This window comes from Rosa chinensis, chromosome 7, assembly GCF_002994745.2.
Source record: "Rosa chinensis cultivar Old Blush chromosome 7, RchiOBHm-V2, whole genome shotgun sequence".
Lineage (NCBI taxonomy): Eukaryota > Viridiplantae > Streptophyta > Magnoliopsida > Rosales > Rosaceae > Rosa > Rosa chinensis.
The window spans coordinates 13,972,674-13,998,628 of record NC_037094.1 but is presented as its reverse complement, the minus strand read 5'-3'; the positions used below and the strand labels follow the sequence as shown (position 1 = coordinate 13,998,628).

The window sequence follows — 25,955 nt, the reverse complement described above, 5'->3', positions numbered from 1 at the left end:
TAGAATTTCAACATTCACATCAAATCGAACAGTAAAGGGGAAGGTGATGCTACAGAACATCAATGACTTTCTTTTGCTATAAATAATGAATTACAGAGACCAATTATCCGTAATGTTGACAAGCCTACTCTGCACCTCACTTTAAATAATATGGAAAAGAAAGAAAGAAGGAATAAACCAATGCTATTTCTAAGTACACCAACCTGAATCTTGGTTCACAAGAAAGAATTTACCACTTTTAGGGCACCAAAAATATTATAGTGGTAAAGAAAATTACCACTTCCAGGGAAACAACAATTATGTGGCTTGAATTTCGATGGTAATGCTCTGCTTCAAAGGACAGACTGCACATCTCTGGCAAACTCAATTATTCAGAATCTCTTAATTAGGAGTAGAACACCAACTTGTCACTGATAAACTCACCTGTGTGCTTATGCCAACTGAGCAACATATCTTCCAACCAAGAATCTGAAACTATTCACATACAACAAGTGCTTGTGGCTAAGGATAAAGCAGCCACTAGTGCCAGTTTTGCTGCCAAAATAATCATATCCATTCTCAGAAGATGCTCCACCAGAGGGTTGCCTCACACAATATAGTTGGCACCCACCTTAATCAAACAAATATGAGGAATGTTCAAAGCAACAGCAGGCGACCGGCAATTTTTACGCAGGAAAGAGAAGGCAATGTTGATAGCACACTTCTTTATAAACGATGAACTATACTTTGCCTTTAAATAAGAGTGACCTATTACATATGTTGCCCCAGCATGCTTTGCATTCACAAGTTCCAAGAGCTGTTCCCTCACTCGAGGATCCTTGTACTTTGTATCCAGCAACCCAAACTGAGCCCGCCGCCAGTAGTTGAGCTTTGGCGCTTCTTTCTCATACGTGGCTTGCAAATCTTGCAGCACCTGTGACTTGCAGGTACCCACAAGGGCTGAAGGACCTGAACTGCTGCTTTCTCCAGGGCCAGATGATTGTGACATCACCAATCTTGTGCCGAACTTCCCAGATGTCCTCACAACTGCCATACGCTTATCCACAGACCCTTCCGGTGTTTCAGAACCTTCTGCTTCCATCTGGATGAACTCTGCTATGCTCATCACCAGGTCAATTTCAAAGTCATCTCCACTTCTAAAGACGTCTTTGTACCCATTCCGAATCATACATCGATACATTCCGTAAGACTTGGGACCAATCCTACCAATTAGAAACCTTTCTTTTTGGGGCACACAAGGAACAGGAACAGTTTTGATGCAAACAAAGACAACCACTTGGTAAAAGGCTGGTAAGTTGGTTAAAAAATGAGTAAATGTTGATGGGACTCCAGTAGCCAACTCAGTGTAGATGAGGCCAATCCCAGGGACCCTAACAATCCCAAGACTTGGACCCAGCGTGAGTATCCACTTCATTGAAACCTTGTTATGCAGGTCATACGTATACTTCTTCCTCATGCCGTATTGCCAGACATACATAACCACCAAGAAGATTGCAGAGAAAACAAGGGGAACCCATCCACCTTTAAGGATTTTCATACATGAAGATGAAAGGTAGATGATTTCCATTGAACCAAAAAGTAAACTAAATAAAAGAGAGAGGATGAAACTCTGATTCCAAACAAGGTTGATGACTAGTGATGTCAACCACGTAGTTATGATTGTCGCAGCCAAAAATGCAATCCCTGGCATCAAGAAAGCAAGCTAAGCTTTTCATAACAAACTGAAGAATAAAACTAATAGCCAAACCAAGAATAATACTAACTGATATTGAAGGTACTTTTTAGAGCAAGATGACATACCATAAGCATGTCCTATATAATTTGTGTCTCGAAAACCAATTGTGATGGCCAGGCTGAGAATCATAAGAATCCAATTAATCTCAGGGATGTATAACTGACCAGGGATCCGTCTGTTTGTAACAATCTTGACACGTGGGAAACATCGTATTGCATGACATTGCTTGACAACTGAGAATGTGGAAGAGATAACAGGTTGGCTGGCAACAATGGCAGCAAGAGGTGCAACCACAAGTACAGGCCAAATTAGTGGAGCTACAAACAAGAAATGAGCATTTGTTAAGCCTAATAATAACAATTCTTAAAGAAATAAACGCTTAAAAGAAATACAAGACAGTGATCGATGCTTTAAAACATTCTTTTTCAATTTTAGAAGCTTACCTGGCACAGAAGCATAAAAGCTCATAGACACTGCAGATAGATTTCTTGAAAGAAATGCAGCTTGTCCCATGTATTGAAGTATTAGACATGGATATATGACAGAAGAAAATGCGACCTGCACATAGCAACAGTTAGCAGTTCCCTTGCAGCCTTGAACCACTGATCTAAGCAATACTATTTAAAAGCATATCTAGTAACTATTCAGGTAGAGCGAAGTTGCAGAGTAAAATTCAAACATAAGATTCGCTTTTCAACAGAAATAGTTTAGCCGAGTAAAATGGTGACTGAACTTATTGGTCCACATAGAACAGCAGACTGAGAACATCAATCCATGAAGTGTAGAGTGCCAAATCTCCAGAAAGATAATACAAGGAGTCAATTGTATAAAGAAATGGATATTATTATTTGTCATGACTTCGAAAATCAAATTCATAGGTTAACACGAACTTTAGAATTAGTAGTTGCATACCCTTATTGGTCTTGTTTTGAAGTTGCCAAGATCTGCAAACATATATTCAGTTCCTGCAATTGACAAAAACATTTATGCAATTATGAGAAGCCAAAGTTATAGAACAAAAAAGTTCAATTGGTAAACTTACCAGTAATACATAAAATTATTCCTCCAAGAGAAATCCAACCATCTCTTCCTGTTCTCTTGAAAAATATGTAAATATAATATGGAGAAAGAGCCTGATATATTCTTGGATTCCACTCTATGATATTGTAGATTCCCACACCAGCAATCAGCAGTATCCAAAGGATCAGAATGGGAGAAAATATGAAGCCCAGCTTGTGGAAACCACGGTGTTGCAAAATAAATATGCCAACTAATAAAACACATGCAATAAGCACCACCACACCTGTGATTGTGTAGAAGTGTTAGCAACTAGAATTGCATAGCTAAGTTTTAAGAGGGTGAGACCATGGTGAGTTTCCATTATGCAGCCAAGCAAATCAGCACTAGGAGGCAAGTACTCAACAAGGTTATGGTTTTATTAAAGGTTACTTTCTCATCTAATAACTTCCGAGGTAGTGGATATGCAACCTTATTTGTAAAATATGAGACGCCACAAATCTATAATAAAAGAAGGTTGAAACTTGGAGCAGGAGCAGAAAGTCCAGGCAACTGCTCAAGTTCACCACTAAAAGCTATATCTATGTTTTGGATGAATATAAGCATTAAATATGAAATATTTGTATAACTTATGTACGGATATATTCTATTGTTGGCAAGAAACACTAACCATCATGCAGATTCTTTGCTTGAAATTTTAGGCCTTCAACAGATGAAAAAACTGCAAGAAATCTTACACTTATTAGCACAGGATATTGAAGATATCACAAATAACACAATGAACCATTCACTGATGTCTAAAATCAATCAAGTGCAAGCTACACTGAATTTTGTCTAGTAATCAAAGAGCTCAACCAAAGAACACTCACCCGAAATGGCAGGCATGAGGATACCGACGCATATCACCATACAAGCTCCAAACAAAACTAGAACAAGTAAACAGGTTTTTGCACTCTTATGTCTCTCAATAAACCTTTTCAGCGGCGAATTGGGCGTGTTACCGCTGGAATGACCCGGGTAACGATACGTAGAGATCTCCTCATCCGCCGCTTGATGATTAGGTATCAAACACAACTTCGCATTTCTACAAAGCAATGCATACAATGCAATGACCCCGCCTGCAAATTCACCACCCCAAAAATATTACACCCCACAAATCCACAAAACAACCCCATCACCAGCGTAAAAGCTCTCACCTTCACCATTGTCGTTGGCACTCAACACGAACCCAGCATACTTGATCAACGAAGTGAGAGTGATAGTCCAAAAAACCACCGAAAACACCCCAAAGACTACATCTTCAGATTGGTAATGGGTCAATCCTCCCGAAAATGCACATTTAAAAACATATATGGGAGGAATGCACAAGGCACCAAACACCAAACCAAAACTCCGATAAGCCTTGACGAGAATTCGTCCAGTTTGACCTTCACTGTCAACCTGTTAAATACAAAAACCACAGTGCCCGAAAATATCAAAGCCTTAACCTAAACAGAGAACATAATCAATTACTGTAGCGAATCCGCCTAAACTGATCTATCAATTTTAAACAGTGTACAGTAAGAAACTTTAGGAATTTTGACTGTGCTAACAAACAAACAAAAATCAAGAATTTCATTTTTCCGGTACACGAACGGAAAAGTTGAGAACTTTACCATGGCCGGCGGGGGTGGGAGGTCTACGATCGGCTCAGTAACCTGGAATTTGGAGCTGAAGGAAATAAGAAAGGCAAAAAAAGAAACGGAAAATTGGGAATCATCGAAGTCGAGCTGCAACGGCGTCGTATCGGATGCAAATCTGGCGGGTCATTGCCGCACAGATTTTCGCCAGTTCTGTTTCAGTGGGTCCCGCTTAAAAAAAATATTATCTTTCCTTTTTTGTCTTTTTTTTTTCGCAGAAAGATTGGTACCGTCCTTTCTACCTTCGGGTTCCTTTTTTCTTTTTTTGGTAAGTGACCTTCAGGTTCGTTGACAATTGGTTACTGTTGTTTTCAGGGACGGAATTGTGTAGGAGGCTCCTTGGGCTATAGGTCAACCCAGATTTGGGCTGAAAAACCTTCAAGTATTGGGTATGTCTTACCCCTAAGCCCAGAGTAGCCCACAAAAAAAAAAAAAAAATAGAAGTTCACAAAATTTTTATGTACTTAAAATTAGCCCGTTTCATTTTCAGATTCTGGTTTCGCCACTGGTTGTTTTCATCTTATTTTCCTAGCAAGAAATAAAATTAGTTTCCTAATTTGAAAAGGTTTCCTTGTTTTAGTGTACAAAAAGAAAAAATTGATGTCGTGTGTATGCAGATCAAGATTAGTTTAATCACTTTGAATCAAGAAAAAAAAATTAGTTTAATCACTTGATAAAAAGGGGTTTGGTATTAAGTTAAGAGGAGATGTCTGAGATTTCATTAGTTTAAGAAATTAAAGACCAATATGTGTTCATTTCTGTTCTTTTAAGAAAGGTTTGAATTGAATAGTGCTATCCTAGTTTGATTATTTCTTTTAGAATTAGTAATAGCGCTCTATATAAAGCATCTATACATCTCTAGTTTGTGATATTATTCAATCAGAAAATTCTTAAGGATTTCTCTAGTTCGTTATGTGCGCCCCTGATTCTCTGCTGGCTCTTGAAGGATTCAATCTGTGTGACAATGAGTATCAGCGGCGTAGACGACAGATGGTCCAAGCATCTTCCTCGTGAATTGGCCGACATGATAGTGAAGCGGCTAGGGCTAGTTGATTCCAAAACATTTGCTGCTGTTTGTTCATCTTGGAGAAGTGTAACCATGGCCTCACAATGGTTGGCAACCCAGTTTCCGTGCAGCCTACAATCTCTTCCTTATGAAGCCTGCTCAGCAGGCACTCCATGTTATAGTTTATATAGTCCTTGCGAAGATAGAGCCGCCAACAACCTCAAGTTTCCAAAGGAAATTGTAGATCGTGACGGCATGGCTTCATATTGTTCCGGCTGTTTCGGTTCTTGGTTGATAATTGCAGAACACAGGCATAACCCAAAGACGGCCAAGAGCTACTTCTTCAACCCAGTATCGGGTGCTTGCATTGCTCTGCCACCCCATAGGAACCGTTCTTTCTTTGTCAGAGACGATGAAACTGGTTGGAATGAGAAAGTTGTTGTCAAGACAGTGGCCTCTTCCGATCCAACATATCCAAACTGCATTGTAGCAGCACTTACATTACATGCACATAAGTTGGCCTTTTGCAGGCCAAATGATGCATCATGGACTTTGCGACAGTCCCGAAGAAGGTGGCTTTGGCTTGACTGACCTTCATTTCCATGAGGGAGAGTTGTATGCAACGATGGGAAGGATGATCGACGCTGTGCTTATGTTTGATCCCATAGAGGTTCTTTCTCAATCTCAATGTGGAAGTGACAAGGCTGCTTTCAAGGGCAAGTGTTTATGGGTTACCCCTCTTCAGAAGTTCAGATTCACACGAGGTCCATGCATAGTCCATCTTTTTCTTTGATCACCTCCTACAGTGGTGAGATGGCACTAGTTCTGAAGAATGAGAGAGTACTCGGAAAACGGAACTATAGAGCAGTTTCACTTTTGGTGTTCAAGGTTAAGGTAGATAAAACTATTTGTACCAGTGATTCTGCCGGTTACTGTGATTGGGAAGAGATGAATAACCTTGGAGAGCAAGCAATCTTTATAAGCGATATAGTAGCCAAAACCTTGATTGCTATGTCAAAACCAACCAACTCGATGCCGGTGATAGACAAGCATGGTGGACTTGGAAGTGGAAACTGCATCTACTATACCGATGAAGAGGACGACAACATTGGTGTTTATAACTTGGCTGACTGGACACTCAAATATCAGCTCACTGGAGGTCTTCAACAAGCACATAGCAAGGTCTGGTTCACACCAAAGCTGTCGTGAAAGCTTAAGATGAATTGTATAATCTCGAGGAACAATGCAACTTCTTTTACATCGTAATCTTCATATACAATACATTGTTTACTCAATGCCAACTTGTTACTAAGTTCTGAAGCTTAACTAACACCCACCTACCAGAGTGCATAGAGTAGTGTAAGGAGTGTACTGAACACACACACACACACACACACACACACAAAAACCAGGTTATAATTGCTCTATAAGAAAACTCACAGATAAAATGCATAAAATTGACAAAATATATAGGTCATAATGCAGAGTAAAAATGGAAGGAAGAAAATCTAGATTCTGCTATTTCCAGCTTCTGTTACGGTAAAAGAGAGAGCTTCCAATCTCAGTTTTGTAATAAAACAGCCAATAGAGAGGGGCAAGTAGTACTACGGTACTTGTATTCAAGAAGTGGTGTTAGAGAACTCTATTGCAACACAAAATTACTGAGGAAATCTGCCTACACAAAACAGTTGAATCATCCTCCAAATAACCGAAACCAAGCACATCTTTCCCACAGACGGCACGCGAAGAGACTTCTTGCAATCCCAAGCAATTAAACTGGTATAAAGCATGACATCTCAAGTGTAACCACAAAAATAACAAACTGCTTGAGCTAGCAGAGCAAAAACAGTGATCTCTGTTACTTTCTTCTTCTGTTTGTGACCAACTCAGGATTTCCTTTCCTCATCATGGCAACAAACTCATCATAGTTGATCCTTCCATCCTGCAAAAAGTTTTTTAATTTATTAATCATGACAAAAGCATTCAACATGAAACATCTAGATTTCAAAATGAGCCAACATAGAAGCAGGAACAAGCGCAGTAGCCTGCTAGGTTGTTAGTTCTGTTTGATGATAACTATCAGCTGATATGGTTTCTGGCCTAAGAATAAGAGAGGTGTAGAGGCCAGAGTTCATGTTTGTTTTTACCTCAAACTTAATTGTGTTAATAGATTCATTATTTGAAATTGTCCTGATTTTTCTGATAAAAACATGTAAACTTTTTCATGCCCTCTTGCCCAGTACTTTTCCACTATAGTCTTTATGTCAAAACAATTCTACAAACAGTAATGCAAAGTCTTTCCTCCATATAATGCTGAAAATCATATTGGAGAAGAGTCCAGACCCTAATACTTCAATTGTACCTCTTCATTAGTGAGTATTTGTAAATCTCCTACATACAAGTGTAATTACCAGAGAAAAAAAAATTATAAATATATATATATATATATATATATATATATTTGGAGAAATTATATCACAAAGATAGAGAGCATGAACATACAAGGTCTGTGTCAACTTCTGCGATGATATCCTTAATCGTTTGTTCATCACCCATATTATACTTCTTAAGTGCTTGCTCCAATTCTTCCATCGTGATGTACCTAAAACAAGAGGAGGTCAAAAGACAACGCTCAATAGCAGTGGAGGGAACAGGTTTGCAACATTATTCATATGAATAATAGAGAAAAATGATTGCTATAAATATACTGTTTGAAAAAGAAAAAATGATCACCCGCTCTTGTCCTTGTCAAAATATTCAAAGGCTGTGTATAAATGGTCCTCTCTATCCATTCTGTTCATGTGCATTGTAGCGGTTATAAACTCAATGTAATCAATTGTTCCATTTCCATCAACATCAGCCTGAAACAGTAAAAGAAAATTTTCAAATGTGTAGAATCATAAGTGATCATCCAAATGAAGTGTGCACATGAAGAATAATGTAATGAATGAGGCAGCCACAAAGCTGATGGTTATTACAGCTTACAATGAGTGATACACTAAAAAGCTGCTGCTACTGTTCTGCCAAAGTATTCTCAGTACATATTCTTAAGAAAATCATAGGTATTAGGAAAATGAAAGAAAAGTAAACAAGAGGACAGGCATTGTGTTCTCTTTTTGTTTTCCTTTGTATCATCTTTTTTCTTTAAACTAAAAATACCAAAGATATTGGCATCATGAAGGTCAAGTTAAATTGAGAGTGAGAGGACCAGAGATATTTACCGCTTCCATCAACTGTCTCACTTCAGACTCAGAAAGCTTGGTACCCAGCTTTGGAAGGCCCGCTTTTAACTCTTCATATGTAATTGTCCCACTGTTATCTGTGTCCATTGATTTAAACATTTCCTTCAAGCCTATGATTTCCTCTTCAGAAAGATTTTCTGCAATTACCTGAAACAGAGATAGGAAGCATAATTTAACTGCACACTTAGTTGGGAAAACAAGACCAATGATGCCAATGTATTTCTAATCCCATGACATGGGCTAGACCTGCAGCATGCCCAAACCCTAGGATCCATTTGAATCATGGTCAATGAATGAGGATGAAGTCAATAATGTTGAACAAAGATGTTCATACCTTCAATGCAACTTTCTTGAGTTTGTTCATTGCCCTGAACTGTTTCATTCTAGATAAAACAGCAATATCAAGAGGTTTATCAGATGCATCGCCATCTTCTCGCATCCATGGATGATCTGCATTATATAATGAGTGGTCAGCTTCATTGTTATTAAAGACCAAAAACTAACTTTAATGCATAGGTGACTTTATTGGGGCAACACATGACATGTTTCTTGCTAATATGACAGGGCCAAACACAGAGTCCTGTAACAGTACTGACCAATAGCAAATGACTCGAAATATATCGAAATCATATAAACTGAGCTCTTCATTTGGTTCTCTAAATCCTCCACAGCTTTTACACTTCTATGTATCCAATTCTGTTTTCTTCTTCTTCTTTTTTTTTCTTTTTGTGATGAAGTTGGGTGAAAGGTAGTTCTAGAGGAGTTGCTGTCAACTGGTGTCCATTGATGCAGAGACGGCCTACTTCCCCACATAGGGTAGCACAACTGTAATCATTAGCATCATCCTCTCACATGAAAATGATGCCATGAAGGAGATCATATAATGTCATCATTCCTAGAGCCTGATACCACCTACAAACTATGCAATACGGTGCCCACTTCTACATAAATAAAAGTATGAATAAAAATTCATACAGCCTGGTAATATGTCCTTTATCTGATTGTGTTTTTGGTATTGGGGCAGAAAAGATAGAGAATAGAGGGAAGAGGCATGTGAGACTGATGAAAATGGAGAGTAATAGGAAAACTAAGAACAAAAACAAAACAAGTTAAATTCTCAAAATCAACTTACTAAGGACATCCACTGCTGCAAGCCGTTCCTTTGGATCAGCTCGAAGCATTTTCTTCACAAGATCTTTGGCACTGCTGGATATGGAAGGCCAAGGATCAGATGAGAAATCAATGTGACCCCGAAGAATAGCATCAAAGATACCCTGTTCATTCTCTGCATATGTAAGAAAAGTGAAATTGAAGAGCGCCACTAAATCACCACCAAGCAACTTTGAGTACTTAAAGATGAAAAGGACTACATCTTAATGCTAATTTAATAATAATAATAATAACTCTGAGGAAAGGGTAAACAACAAGAACAACAGCTGACCCAAATTCTATAATCCCCTGGCAATACAAGCCATACCTCCCCAGAATGGTGGGACCCCACTAAGTAGAATGTATAGTATCACTCCAGCACTCCAAATATCAGCTTCAGCTCCATAACGCCTGCGCAGCACTTCGGGGGCAACATAGTAAGCACTTCCCACAAGATCCTTGAATACATCTCCTGCACTCGAAAAAAGAACTGTAAAGTTCTACTTTTGTCTAACTACACCTTGAAAAATGAAGGTGACAAAAAGTTCTCAACTTTCCAAGTTCAAGTACAAACAACATGAAAAGTTACAGCAAGACATAATTATTGAGAAAGATGACCGGCAACATTGTGGTCATTCATGATCTCGACCACGCTATGCAATGTAGGATTTTTCCCAAGGAAAGTAACATAAATCATGAAAAGTAGGCAATGTGGACATAAATTTCTTCATTTTCTAAACCAATGCTGCCTTGGCAATTAAGTAGTCAACTTCAGCTCAACCTAATCAGCTTATACAAAACACAAGCAATGACCAAAACAATAACTTGTTCTGCATAATAACAACTGAATGTTAGGTCCTCACCGGGCTTGAAGAACACGGAGAGTCCGAAATCGGTGGCCTTGAGCGGCGAGTCCTCATCCTTACTCAACAGCAAGAAATTCTCCGGCTTCAAGTCCCTGTGAAACACCCCCATAGAGTGACAGTAATGCACGACGGTCACCATCTGACGGCAGAGATTCGCCGCCGCCCGCTCCGAATAGTGGCCCTTGGCGATGATCCTATCGAAAAGCTCGCCGCCGGCGCAGAGCTCCATGACCAGGTTGACCGAGTGGCGGTCCTCGTACGCGCCTTTGAGCTCGACGATGTTGCGGTGGCCGGTGAGGTGGTGCATGATCTGGACCTCACGGCGGACGTCCTCCACGTCGTCGTGGTTGATCAGCTTCCGAGTAGCGATGGATTTGCAGGCGAACTGCTGCTTGGTCTCTTTGTGAGTCACGAGGTAGGTGACGCCGAATTGGCCGCGGCCGAGCTCGCGGCCGAAGGTGTAGGTGGAGCGGACGTCCTCCATGGGCTTGCCGAGGACGCGGCCGGTGGTGCTGGTAGTTGGGGCGGTGGTGTGGGGTTTGGGCGGGGGGGCGGGTCGGGTCGGGGCGGCATTTGGGGGGCGGACTCGGACGTGGCCGTTGGAGGGCCGGGGATCGGGAGCGTCGCCGGCGGCGGTGCTGCAGTTGCCGCCCATTTGGAGAGGGTCAACGGCGGGTCAAGGCAGAGATGTTAGGACAGGGGCAGGTAGGTACAGTGTGTCTTTGTCTGAAAGCTGAAAGCTGAAAACTGGTTGTGGGATGGAAGGATTGAAATGACTATAGTGGACTTTGCATGGCCGGTTGACGATGGTGGAGGTCTTTTTGGAGAAATCATGATAAACGTTTTTGGGGTAAAAATGGAGATAATGAAAGAGGGTGTAAATAGTAATAAAATAATTTACCTCATAAACATATTTACCGACAAAATTCCATTTCGTTCTACTGTTTTCTCTCCAGATCGAGAAGGTGGAAATTGATACGGAACCAACCGGTGTTGGTGTCTGGGTCGATTCACGTACGAAACGGACATGATCGATCAGTTAGTTATACAGATTCTTGAGTTGAGATAGAAGTTCATAGATCAGCTAATCGCAATCGAGCTCGATTAGAAGATGGAGCACCGCAATGGAGACTGCGTTGATATTCGACTTGCACCGTACCATTTCTCCCTTCAACGCCATACAAGGACACGCACGTAAAATTTTCAATTGCTCATCTTCACTATTTGGAAACACCAAACAAGTAGTTCGGAACTTGGAAGTAATAATTTGGTTTGCTTAGAGCATCTCCGACGGTTATGTCTTTTGATTTTGGTTAAATTTGAATTTGACGTATGACGTGACAAGTTTTGACTCATTTTAGCTTCAATGGATATGTCAAATTTGAATATTATTTTAATATTGTTTAAGGATATCTCTATTTGTGTTTAATCTAAACTCTAGGTTACTTGACCTAGTGGTAATAGGGTTCAATTAGAAGAATCTAGAGATTCTCTTTCCTTGTATGATTCTAACTCTATGCATTGTAATCCTCTATATAAATAGGCCCCTATTATCAATGAGAATACGCAGCAAATTCCTCTCAATTCTCGTTTTCCTAAAACACGTTATCAGCATGAAGCCCTAACCCTGAAATCCTAAATTCGTAGCTTTCAAATCCTAGAAACCGCCGCCGCCCACCTTGAAGATCTCAACTCCAGGAGTCCAGAACCGGCAGGAAAACCACCGAACCGGCCACCGGAAGTAGCGAAAGTCCCTCTGCCCGGTTCGAAGCTTTCCTCCCTGCCTACTACTACCAAACTTCACCAGCAGCTGCAGCCGGACCCCAGATCACCGGAGTCGAAAAATCAAAATCGGAACCGGCCTAGAACCAAGTGAACCGGCCACCTGAACCACCGAACCGCCGCCTGAACCTGTGCTTCAGTCAACATCAACCTCCGGTCAGCCCTAGGCCCAGATGCTTAAGCCCAAGTCCAACTGCTGAAGCCCAAGTCGAGCCCACGTGCAGCAGCCCCAAGCGGAGCCCACGTGAATCAGCCGAGCCGCCAAGCCGCAGAATCCCCTGCCACGTCAGCATACACGCAGGCGTCCAGTCAGTTGCCACGTCATCATCCGCACTGCCACGTCAGCACCCCCGGTCAACGGTCAGTCAACACTTTTTCAGCCACTTTCCGGCTACTTTTCCTGCCATTTTCCGATGACTTTTCTGGTCATCTACATTAAGTTCCGACGAATTTTCCGGTCATCTACAGTAACTTTTCCAGCGACATTTTTCCGGCCAACTTTTTGGTCAAGATTTCCGACAATTTTTCAAGGTAAACTTTTCTAAAAGTTCCCGTTTTTTTGAAGTTTTTCAATTTCTTCTTCTTTCCTCGGGGACTTCCATCATCCTTTCTTCTACCCCCTTTTCTCTACATAGGGGGAGACCAAAAGCCAAACTATGGGGGTTCGTGCTCACTCCAAGCTTGGAGCTTGTAGAGTCCTCCAAACTTAGAGTTTGTTGAGAAGAAAACGATCGACCACATACATCGTTGTTTCGATCTAATCCAAAACCCCTCTTGGAATCGGATTTTCTTGGAAGCGACTACGCTCAGAAAATTCCTAATTTCTTGGAAGTAACTACGCTCAGAAATTTAGTTTTTCGTGGTAGCCTTTTTCGCTGAGAAACTAACCCTAATCTTGTGTTGTTTTTCAGGATGAGTTACCTGAACAAGTTGAACTTTGTTCCACTAGAGACAACTGGCGCAGGATACCATAGGTGGGTCCGAGATGTGCGCCAACATCTTAAGGCTGATAGACTTCTGGAAGCCATCCAAGAGCCTAGCCAGAACGTGCTCTCCATTGAGCAAGTTACTGCTTTTGAAGCAAAACAAGCTAAAGCCATAATTCTCATGACAAGGCACATGAATGACGCGCTCCAAAATGAATACCTCAATGAGGAAGACCCAAGAAAGCTATGGGTAGAACTTGAGCAGCGATTTGGCAACGTTCGTGACTCCCTGCTTCCTGATTTAGAAGTGCGATGGCATAGCCTCCGCTTTTGTGATTTCAAGTCTGTGCTTGATTATAACTCGGAAGCTCTTCGTATCAAGTCTCTGATGGAATTTTGTGGCCAAGCCATAACTGATACGATGTTGATCGAGAAAACTCTATCTACCTTCCCCGTCTCTGCACTGATGATTTCAAAGAATTATCGGATTGATGTAAATGCAGGACGTATCACAAGGTTTCATGAGCTCATTGGCACCATGAACGTAGCTGAAAAGCACGACAATATTCTTGTGAAGAACTATAATGCTAGACCCGTGGGAACTAAGTCTATTCCGGAGTCTAACTATAGTCGCGCCGCCAATGGAGGACGCAAGGAGCAAAACCCTAAGAGTAGGGACAATTCTGGACATTCTGGTCCATATGTTCACCCTAAAGAGGAAGGAAATCGCCGAGAGAGGCGTGCACGGAACCGTGGAGGTCAACGTGTGAAGAGAAAGAGAGGCGGAGCCTCCGACGATGGTGGTAACGCCACCAAGAGCATAGGTCATCCAAATTGCGCCCCAATGGCGCCTCGATCAACGGAGCCTGACCATAATGATGTTTGTTTTCGATGTAGATCAACTGAACATTGGGCCAAAACATGTACAGCACCACAGAATGTTGCAAACGCATACAAGACGTATCGTGAAGCAAGGGAAGCAAATTACATGGAACAAGAAGATCAAGATGGCGATCTAGATCTAAGGGTGGAAGACTACAAGGATCAAGACCCAGAAACTGGCGATTTTGATTAAGTCTTTTTATTTTCCAAGAGATGTAGGCGATTGCTATATTACTTTTTATTGGATTAGATTTTCTTTGATCAAAGAAACAATGATGTACTCCGTTGGCTTATGAATAAAATTTCGAGTTCTTTTCATTATGACTCAATTTTGATTCTGAGCATATTACTTTGTGACTACGATGGCTGGGCCATCAAGATTAATTCAAGGACATGGAATAGCCCAAGTTCCACTTGCCAAATGGCACCTTGATTACAGCTGTCACAGAAACTCTCTACGCTCTTAGGGCAAATCTTACCCTATGAATAGCCAACGAATTCCATGCGAAAATGCATGTAGAGAACGGAAATGAGTTCTTTTGCATTACCTCAAATGATTGCGAACAAATGCGCATCTTAGAGAAATTTATGTGTCTCTCTAGTGGACTCTATGTCACTATTCGAGCTATTAAATCCAATAAAGTTATGAGAGAAGATCTCTTAGATTTAGACACATATTGGCTTTGTCACGACAGGATGATATGATGATCCGTCTACTAAAGACTTCACTTGGACATCCATCTTTTTGAGCAAAATGAAGCAAGAATCTGATGACGCCAACCATGAGCATAACGCCATGGTTGTTCCTCCTTGTGGCCATGACACCATACATGCTAATTTCCAGGGCTCCAATGCCATGATGGGAGATGTAGTCACACATTTTGCTTCTAATAGCGCTACAGACACTCAGGCCCAACCAAAATCCTCATTGGTTGCTTCTAAGGCCTCTCGCTCGTTTTACAAAGCCCGTTCCTTAGGGAAACTAGGACTAAGACCATCCTATGCAAAGGATATGACAATACTCATTCTGCTCTTACAAAGAATCCGTAGGGATTTTGTGAATTGATTAAACCAACTTGCGGACGCTTAAATATTTCATGATATTGGTTGACACGCAAACACGCTGGTCACGTATTGTGCCATTATCCACCTATAAATGCTGCTTACGCTACACTCCTAGCACATATCATATGACAACGGGCTCACTCCCCAGATCATCCTATTCAGTCAATTGGATTTGACTATACTAGAGAGTTTACATCGAAAGACTTTCGATGGATATTGCGATGGGCTTGATGTTGGACATCACATTCTCATGTACACACCCAATTGGTCTTGCGGAAACGCCTACGATAGTAGTCCGAACATTGGTAATGCGCACCAATCTTATTACATCCGCTTGGGGTGATGCAATATCACATGCAGCTATGCTAATTCGTCTACGACCTACCGCCACTCAATGTACCTCTGCGTTACAGCTAGTGACTGGGTACACGTATTTTGTACTTACGCACATTTGAGTGAGCCATTTATGTGCCAATTGCGCCGCCACAACACTCTATGATGGGTCCTTACAGATGAATGGGCAACTACATTGGATTTGAGACTCCAACAATCGTCTGCCACTTAATGCCCTTGCAAGGCGATCTCATTACCGCTAGATTTGCGGGTTGTCACTTTGATGAGACAGTCCTCCCGTCTTTCGGGGGAGATAAGAACACAGATGTTCAACAGGAACAACAGGAATTGTCGTGATCTGTCCCCACTATGTCTCATCTTGATCCCTATTAAAGTGACGAGATCACACAAATATCCTGCAAACATGCCTGCAAGGAAGGACGTCCCTACGAGAGGACGTAGCGCCACCCTACACGGAGGTAAGCATGGCGCCAATGCCAAAGAGAGTGGCACTCTGGCGTTACAGGCCATGGCCCCAGCTAGGATGCGTGGGAGGCCCGTGGGTTCGAAGGATACATTGGCACAAACCAATCCTTTGATCATCGACACTCAAAATCCGTCTCATGAGTATCTTCCAGGTTATGGTTATCGTTGGGGGACGCCTCAACGTCAGAACTTATTCCTGAGAATATAGAGCTCTATGAAACTTACACTAGTGTACATGAGACGTGGGATAGAAACTCCATCATAATTGATGATGTAGTTGCGCATGAGTTTGTTGAGTCAGATGATATCGAACCATGCTCCGTTGATGAATGAATACCAATGTAGAGAAATTTGGCCTAAATGAAAAGATGCGATCCAGTTTAAAATGGATTCTCTAATGAAGAGGAAGGTTTTCGAGCTAGATATGCCAACACCTCCTAACATAGAACCTGTTGACTAATGGGTCTTCGTTAGAAAGCGTGATGAGAAAAAGAGATGGCAATCTCGCCTTATGGCGCAAGGCTTCTCACAAAACGCCCTGGAATCGACTACGATGAGACATATTCTCTCGTAATGGATGTCATTGCACTCCACTACCCTGTCAGTTTGGTAGTTTTCGAATAACTGAACATGCAGCTTACAAATGTGGTCACTACGTATCTCTATAGGGATCTAGATATGGAATATACATGAAGGTTCATGGCTAACTTCATTTACCCAAGTCAAGAGGTTCTAGACCACGGAGCGCGTTTACAATAAGGTTGAAACGCTCACTAAAGTGACTACTTGATTGGGAAGGGATATGCCCACTCGTTTCTATGACAAGTTTCAGATTCTATCGTTGTTCATGTTGGACATGATCTTCATTAGAAGCCCTTAAAGAGTTAAGGGGAACCGCTGAACACTTGAAATCCGTAGTTTGAGATGAAGGATTTTGGGAGAACACGATTATGTCTCGGTTTGAAACTTGAGCATCGTGTCGATAGATGCTTAGGGATTTTGACAAGGTCAAGCCTTCGAGCACCCCCATGATCGTCCATAGTCTTGATCCTGAAAAGGATCTTTTTCGTCGAAAGAATGATGACGAAGATGTGCTAGAGGCAGAAGTACTTTACTTAGTACAATAGGCGCATTATTATACTTATCCCAATGCACAAGACCGGACATCTCATATGTTGTGAACTTGTTATCTAGATATAGCTCTGCGCCAACGCGACGCCATTGGATTGGTGTAAAAGATATATTTCGATACTTGAGATGTATGAGTGATATGGGCTTGTTCTATCCCTACAAAGAGATGATGGATTCAGACCCATCACACACTAGGTACGCCACCAACACTGGCCTGCGTCCACTATCCTCATCCCAAAACGACATGTGTTTTGGAAGGTTTTGCTAATGTTGGGTATCTCTCTTACCCACACAAAGGTCATTCCCAATCCGGTTAAGTGTTCACCATGGGAAAAGACTGTGACATCTTGGAGGTCTACATAATAGATCCTAGTCGCTATATCTTCGAACAATGCAGAGATCATTGCTTTTCACGAAGTGGTTCGTGAATGTATATGGATTGGATCCATAATTACGCATGTTCGAAGCAATTGTGGTTTGAAGTCTACCACAGATGATCCTACGAGCATTTAGGATAATGCTGCTTTTTTTGAACAAATGAGGCAAGGCTACATCAAAAGCGACAACACCAAGCATAATCAGCAACAACAGACACTCCTCGAGATCAAAGTGAACTAGGTTCGATCTGAGGACAGTGAGGCAGACTTGTTTACTAAGTCATTGCCCAAATCCACGTTCGAGAAGCATGTGGCAAGAATTGGCTTGCGGAAATTATCTGAACTCTCATGATTGTAGTCATCAGGGGGAGGTGCAGACATCAGGGGGAGATGTCTACATGTTCACCTCGAAACGTGAAGGGTGTGTTGTGCTCTTTTTCCCCTTCGACCGAGGTTATTTTTGTCCCACTGGGTTTTTGTTACTAGGCAAGGTTTTTAACGAGGCAACGAGAGAAGCACCGCGTTTGGACAACACAAGGGGGAGTGTTTAAGGATATCTCTATTTGTGTTTAATCCAAACTCTAGGTTACTTGATCTAGTGGTAATAGGGTTCAATTAGAAGAATTTAGAGATTCTCTTTCCTTGTATGATTCTAACTCTATGCATTTGAATCCTCTATATAAAGAGGCCCCTATTATCAATGAGAATACGCAGCAAATTCCTCTCAATTCTCGTTTTCCTAAAACAAATATATATATATATATATATATATTTATGTTGTTTTCCCTTTTTATTTTTTTTTATCTTATAAATCAAAAATCATACAATGAATGCTTCCCGTATAAGAGATGCAATTGAGATTATGAGAATTTGAGATCATACATATATAGCAGGAAACCTAAATAGATTAAAACATAAACATATAGTACTTCACTGGAAACCAAACAAACTGATACAAAGTAAAAAAACTAGAAGGTTTTCTTGAACCCCATACAAACTTATGTTGCACATTACATGAGCAACTAGACTTCAAAAACCATTGGAATAAACTTCATATATCACCTTGCAAAATTTTCATCTGAAGTTTGGAATAATATGCTCTCTGCTCAGGATTCATAGTAGATGTATCCATAGACATAATTCTCATCTCAGCATCAATTTTCCTGTTCTCAGCCTCAAGTTTCCTAATTCGCAGTTTCTCCTTGTCAACTTCAATTTTCTCCTTCACAATTTCTATTTTTTTTATCCATCTCTTTCTTTTTTCTTTTGATGTAATTTTTGAATTTGCACCAATTAATCAGTGGTTTCTTTCAGCTTTCTTTTCTCCACCTTCTTACCCGGTGGTCTATAAACAATGTGGCTAGTCAATTTGGCTAAATGTCACCGTATTAAGTTTTTTTTTTTTTTTAATTTGAAGATACTAATATGTATAAATATAAATTTGAACTTAAATCTTTGATATGTAATTTTCTTTTAAGCACTAGAGTTACAAACCCAATTAATTGTCATTGATTAAAATTTTGAATGGAGAAAAAAATTTCTAAAATCGAAAAATTATTAGCTAGTGGGTCTAGTAGTGTTGTTTTGCTAGCTAGATAATAGAGTATGCTTCTCATGGGTTGATTGCCATGCAATTCCAACCTTCATCATCAATAACCGCATTTGAAAGCTCAAACTTTTACATCAAGTTGTAATCACCTCATGGAAACAGATTCAAGCATTCAACACATATCCATATTCCTAAAGGTGAAGAACGTACTGAATAAACTTAGGAAGGGGTGGTCGTTCTTTACAAATGTTTAACATTATTATCTTCCCCAATCAAAAATGTAAATTAACCTGCAGGAGAGTGATAATCGATCACATTACAATTGTATATGTACTTGCACAAAGTTCGTCATCTGCTATGGTGAAGTAGCTTCGAGTCTTCGACTGAGCTCTGTATATTTGCTTTCCCATTGTCTCACTTATGCATGGTGGTGCTGGGAATGCTGTGGTCCATTTGCATCTCTCCACGCAACCCACAAGCATATAGCTCATCTGCAATCGTGGGAGTATAGAATAGAACTTGGGGATCCCCGTGGGAATCCAATTCCACCATATGTGCTAGGGTTTGCTTTCATTCTAAATTGATGTTCACGTGAAATATGACACATAAATTATAAATTGATCGATATTTTGCATCAGTAATATACATTATATCTAATGTTATTAGACTATCAATTTCATTTATTATACATAATAAAAAGGAAACCTATAATCATATGGAGTTCTTGCTTAGAGTTTGACCTGCCCAAAATTACCAAGTGAATAAGAATGACCACTAAGCTGATCATGAAAAGTATTGTTGCAAGAGTCGATATATACCAAGTTGGGACCAAGCAAGAAGTTGACCACGTACTAATGATTTAGTACGTTATCTTAATTGAACCATATATCCATGATGACAATAGTAGAGATTAAACCTAACAACCTTATTAAATCCAAGCAATCATGTTACTGCAAATTAGTGGATTTTGCATGTTTTCTGGACGCTAGCTTGTTTATAGAACTCTAGCTAAGTAGTCTTCAACAGTTGCATGATGGATTTCATGTGTTTGTATTGAGCATACGAAGTTTCCTATGTATGCATGATTATAAGTTAGAAAGGTCAGATTCTAATCGCTAAACTAAGATTTTGTAAATTCATTATCTGCACCACCAATTTGGTCATCAACATATGATTTAGTCACCTTTCCTCCTTCTGCAATATTCCTTAATCATGGAAATGCTCACACCAAATTATATCGCGCACGTCATTTTATTCCTGGAATATGTTCCTTATGATAATTAATTGAAGAATTGAATTTATGAGAACGAAGAAAATATCTGTATCCTCACAAATATTTGGATGTAGTACTAGAATGAATGGATATATATACAAATGCATTATCAAAGAATCATCCATGGCATCAATTTCCATGTCAAATCTAGCTAGTCAAGGAAAGAAAGAACATGGCCAGTCGACTTAGAAGAAAGAAAGATCGAACTTGTTGTTTAGAGGAAAGAAAGAACATGTTATTATTCTTAATCATTAGGCTGCAAAAATAGAAAAGAGCTAGCTAGCTAGCTAGCAGGAGATTGAGGATGAGGAATCGATATCGATAGATAGAGATCGAATTCTATGATGAAATTATTTTCATAAGTTAGGCCTGCATATCCCAGAGCATGTTATATTGCAATGCTCTGATCAGGTATATAGCTAGCTATCTTAGTCATAGGTAATATTCCTACACGAAGAAAGATGAGCAGAGAGGCTTCGCTGTGAAAGGAGTAATATTCCATAAACATTCCTCTTGTTTCACTCTTACCTTTTTCTCTAGCTATTTTAAGGTACCCTAGCCTTTAACTAATTTCCCAATACCAATTGTCTTTTACCATGCATGCACTTAATTAATGTCAGTTCAGTCAAACTTCATTTCTTGTAGCAGTAATTGTAATTATATGGTGAAAGTCATTTGAAAATCGAAATTTTAACATGTGTGCATCTAACTATATGTATGATGATGGATGGACTATAATTACCACCCCAACATGTAGAAGTGATGAATTAGCTGGAGGATAAAACGTGTGTGGAGATTGAAAACTGCAGTTTAGATTCTAATTCTCCATGCATGCAGCATTATTGAGAATTTAAGATTAAGCATCTTTTTATCTCCAGAGCTACTGTTTTTAGCCACATATCTCCTGAAGTGTTTAGCTTCAGTATACTACTACTATCTCTCATTCATTCTCTATTATTGTCGTATTGTATTCTTTCCATATCTATATATGACATCCTGACTAGACGTACTTTTTTCTCACTACTTGCACAGCAACCATAAGCTACAGTGCCATACACCCTTCTCTTTATAACGTACTGTCTTCTATTCTCTGAAATATCACTCACTATTCGCACTGAAGTTTGTGATCAGAGTACTCCATATCTCTTTCATTCTACAACTCCTTAATTACTCCATGTCTCTATTAACAACACGGAGGTCTTGAAGCACTTCGAAGAGACTATATTGTTGCATTGGAGAATGAACGGCAAGAAGGGCAGTATGGAGATCAACATTCCTTGTGCTACCACGAAGGTGATGAAGCAGCACGATATCGAAGCTAATGGTGGCCAGAAATCTGGCAAGAAGGGAGGAGAAGGAGGAGAAAGCTTCTCCTTTAGAGCTTGGATGCGGAGAGTTTGGGATTTCATCAAAGAAGATAGCAACCGAGTCAAGTTTGCATTCAAAGTTGGCCTTGCTGTGCTTCTTGTGTCTTTGCTTATACTATTTCGAGCACCTTATGAAGTTTTTGGCACCAATATCATTTGGTCTATCCTCACTGTTGCCATCATGTTCGAGTACACAGTTGGTATGTTATATGTTCATTCATGCATGTCCTATGTTAAAATTTTCTCTTGTTAGACGTCCAGTATGTTATATTATGTGAACTATATATTAGTCTGAATTATCAGGTAAAATATTGGGTTTTCCAAATTGTTTTCTCTAGCTAGTTAGATCGTTTGGTATGTTATGTGATTATACTACTTCTAATCTAATTAATTTGATTAGGAAATATATGGTTTTCCAAGTTGTTATCTTTCTTATTGAATAATCTAGTATGTTATATATATATATATATATATATATATGTTATCATATCGTTCATTTAAATTATCTATTTTGTAAAATATTTTCCTAGATTGCTAATATATTTCACATGCACATATCTGTTTTAATTCATTTATGTGATTAGTTTCGAGATTAATAGTTAACACTAATCACGCTGATACTAAAATATCATATGTAATACATGTCATGTTGTGAAATTTTAGGTGCGACATTTAACAGGGGATTCAACAGAGCTCTTGGAAGTTTGCTTGCTGGAATCCTGGCCATAGGTGTTGCTCAAGTAGCACTAAGATCTGGCCGCGTGGCTGAACCTGTCATCATTGGGATTAGCATCTTCATTGTCGGTAATGCAGACATAAATTTTTCAATTTCTCTTATATATATGACGATTTGAATATTCCACAATACGAGTTTAGAATACCATACCAATAAAATAATTACATATTGATAATCTAACAACATCTGCCATTTAAGATCTTACCAAAAGAAAATTTTGCATACAATGTGAGTACTTTTTTGTCTAACTCAAAAGTTCCACGCAGGAGCTGTAACATCTTTTATGAAACTGTGGCCATCACTTGCGCCCTATGAGTATGGATTCCGAGTCATACTCTTCACTTATTGTTTGATAGTAGTATCTGGGTATCGAATATCGCTGGGAAATCCCATCAGGACGGCCATGGATCGACTCTACTCCATAGCTATCGGAGGGTTTGTAGCAGTCTTCGTGAATGTCCTTGTTTTTCCCATATGGGCTGGCGAGCAGTTACATAAGGAGCTAGTGAATAACTTTAACTCAGTGGCTGACTCACTCGAAGGTAATGTAATCAAATTATACATATTATATCAGCTTGACAGCTTCTATCCCATGAAAAAAAAATATATATATATATATATATATATATATATATATATATGGTGATTGGATCCCATGCAAATATAGTCTGCAAATTGTCCCTATGTACTTGCACTTGGGAAAGACAACCTAGAAATCTACCAGAAAAAGTCTAAAAGGTCATATCTGGATCTATTCAATAATGGTTAGAAAATGTGATCTCTCTAGCGTTACTGTTTAAACATACACATGTACATTAATGTCATTTAGTGCGTGATGAAAAAATTACGTTGTTTAGTTAATTAGTACTTCTATTTTACTTGTGTCATTACTGAACCATTACTAAAGTTCTTAGTCATCATGAAAATTTCAGAATGTGTTGAAAAATATCTGGAAGATGATGGGGCAGAGCACCCTGAATTCTCCAAAACTGTCATGGATGAGTTTCCGGACGAGCCTGCTTACAGGAAATGCCGAAGCACATTGAACTCATCCGCAAAGCTCGAGTCGTTGGTAATTATCTCTGATTCTCTTCCTAACTTGATCATAAAATTAGAATCTAGTAAGATCAATCAAATAGTCCTAACAAGATAGTCCTGCTCATCGGTTTGCTGCATTATCTCAAATACAAGGCTGTATCTGCAAAATGGGAGCCACCACATGGAAGGTTCAGACACTTCTTCTATCCTTGGTCAGAATATGTTAAAGTTGCAGCAGTTCTAAGATATTGTGCTTATGAGGTCATGGCCCTCCATGGAGTTCTGCACTCTGAAATTCAGGTAACTATTCTCATTCCATATGTCTTCATATGGGATGCAATTAAGTTTTCATTGTCAAGCTTTCTACCATGTACTTTTTGAAGCCTTTTGTTTCATATTTTTAGAGGAACTTGTACTACTGCTAAAAAGCAAACATATCTGAGGTATCCACAGAAATATTAAAGAACAAGAAAAACGTATAATTACTTCAGCGGTAGAGGAGGAATAATTAAAAAGAATGAATTGGTTTTGCGAATCGAATGAATACATATTATACGATGTGTTTGTTCTCTATAGCTAGTTGGAGTCCAATTAACAAGTGCTAAAAGCCATTCAAGATCCTATTCTTTAATTTGTTCATACATGCATGTATGTGAACTACAAGTCAAAAGTATAAGATTCCAGTGACGTGATTCACAAGAAATTTTTCTTCAAATCAAATTCGATCACTAAGGTTATTGGGGGACTCTAGGGACATCATTTGAAATCTTTCTTCAATTTATGATCTAATTCACCAGCCGGGAACATAACATGTCAATGGACACATAATGTTTTGAAGTAAAATACAAATTTTCAAACTGTGGGAATCTGCTAGTACTATAGTGGGCGCAGATCCTTTGTCACAAGGCCGTGGGACAAATCTCAAGGATTTCGGAATCATAGCATACTCGACGAACACTACAGAGCTCTGTCTCGCCTCATGAGGTATGCGAAAATATTTGCATTGAGCTTCCCTTCAACAGTGTTCTGTTGGTCTATACTGGCCGAGGCAGTCATGGCAATTGAAGTACTTGGCCGAAAATCCAAACCAAAAGGAAACTAAAAAGAAATTCATTTTCTACATTGAGTTCTTTCATCATTTCACCATTACATGTTCTCCCAGTATTAGCATATCTTCCAACCTCATAATTCACATAAATCTTTTACTGATTGTTCTTTCCTCTTTAGGCGCCTTATAATCTCCGAATCACATTCCAGTCAGAGATCAAAGAAGCAACAAGCCAAGCTGCAGAACTAGTAAGGAGTTTAGGCCAAGACATCTGCAACATGAAAAAGAGCACAAGAACATCTCTACTAAAAAAGCTTCACAGCTCCACCGAGAAACTACAGCGTGCCATTGACATACACTCTTATCTCCTCACCTCAAGTATTGACCCCCCGGACAGCAACAACTTCTCCAAGCCACTTCCCAAGCTCCCTCAAACCTTATCAAGCACTTTCTCGGACCTCTCAAACCAATTACAGGCAGTTCAGCTTGATAGCACCACTAGCCTGGAAAAGAACCAAAGCACACAGCAGCAGACTGCAGAGCCTTACCATGAGTTAATGAGGAAGCAGTCAAGAAGGCTTCATTATTCATGGCCTCCGAGACAGGTTGATGCTTTTGAGGATGATGGTTCTGCCGGTTCGGACTTCTTGCCTAGGATGAAGGCATTGGAGAGCACTGCAGCATTGTCACTTGCTACCTTCACTTCCTTGCTTATTGAGTTTGTGGCAAGGCTTGATCACTTGGTTGAAGCAGTTGATGAGCTTTCTAAATTGGCCAAGTTCTAATAAATGAGGGAACACTGTACAAGAAGAACATGTCCACTACATATACAGATTTAATATCATATACAAAAGGGGATATCTGGGTATAAATTGAATATTTTGAAGAAGAAAAAAAGGGGGTATGAGTGTGACCATAGTCCACATATACATATATATTCCTCCACAAATGATAAGGATGGACGAGAGAGGAAATTGAAATACATATGTGGAAAGGGAAATTGAGAAATAGTGTTGTTGAATACGTACATTTATCTTGCAATGAAATATTTCAGTTGAATTCTTCTTTGGGGTATGAATGTTATCATAGTCCATTGGTTTAGTTTCATTATAGTTTAAGCGCCCACAATCCCAATCCCGCCTCTTAATTTCTTCATCTCCTTCTTCCACGGCTATCTTTTTTCCAGCACATACTTTTCATTTCTTTGTTTCTTTCTTTTTCTCTCCAAATATGTAGCTTCTTCCTTTTTAGTTCATTTTTATATGGAA

At 39.7% G+C, this 25,955-nt stretch overlaps 4 protein-coding genes across 4 annotated transcripts; 2 read left to right on the top strand and 2 right to left on the bottom strand.

Annotated features, from left to right (window-relative positions):
• Positions 1 to 47: 47 nt before the first annotated feature.
• LOC112179078 (potassium transporter 3) lies at positions 48 to 4,598 on the bottom strand. The gene is made up of 9 exons (XM_024317396.2): positions 4,408 to 4,598; positions 3,949 to 4,192; positions 3,622 to 3,870; positions 3,423 to 3,473; positions 2,778 to 3,038; positions 2,648 to 2,700; positions 2,179 to 2,293; positions 1,801 to 2,052; positions 48 to 1,683 (listed from the first exon to the last, which is right to left on the bottom strand). Exons 1-9 carry the CDS (start codon positions 4,408 to 4,410, stop codon positions 587 to 589), a joined length of 2,325 nt encoding a protein of 774 aa, XP_024173164.1. The 5' UTR covers positions 4,411 to 4,598; the 3' UTR covers positions 48 to 586.
• A 797-nt stretch (positions 4,599 to 5,395) lies between these two features.
• LOC112177438 (F-box/kelch-repeat protein At3g18720-like) lies at positions 5,396 to 6,028 on the top strand. The gene has a single exon (XM_024315727.1). The coding sequence runs from the start codon at positions 5,396 to 5,398 to the stop codon at positions 6,026 to 6,028; it is 633 nt and encodes a 210-aa protein (XP_024171495.1).
• An 834-nt stretch (positions 6,029 to 6,862) lies between these two features.
• On the bottom strand, positions 6,863 to 11,484 carry LOC112179178 (calcium-dependent protein kinase 1). The gene is made up of 8 exons (XM_024317520.2): positions 10,692 to 11,484; positions 10,157 to 10,300; positions 9,812 to 9,964; positions 9,014 to 9,129; positions 8,659 to 8,826; positions 8,171 to 8,298; positions 7,940 to 8,039; positions 6,863 to 7,379 (listed from the first exon to the last, which is right to left on the bottom strand). Exons 1-8 carry the CDS (start codon positions 11,347 to 11,349, stop codon positions 7,296 to 7,298), a joined length of 1,551 nt encoding a protein of 516 aa, XP_024173288.1. The 5' UTR covers positions 11,350 to 11,484; the 3' UTR covers positions 6,863 to 7,295.
• Positions 11,485 to 21,494: 10,010 nt separating this feature from the next.
• On the top strand, positions 21,495 to 25,748 carry LOC112176172 (aluminum-activated malate transporter 9). The gene is made up of 6 exons (XM_024313992.2): positions 21,495 to 22,065; positions 22,529 to 22,669; positions 22,868 to 23,143; positions 23,534 to 23,673; positions 23,793 to 23,939; positions 24,867 to 25,748. The coding sequence occupies exons 1-6, from the start codon at positions 21,738 to 21,740 to the stop codon at positions 25,470 to 25,472; spliced, it is 1,638 nt and encodes a 545-aa protein (XP_024169760.1). The 5' UTR covers positions 21,495 to 21,737; the 3' UTR covers positions 25,473 to 25,748.
• The last annotated feature ends 207 nt before the right edge of the window (positions 25,749 to 25,955 follow it).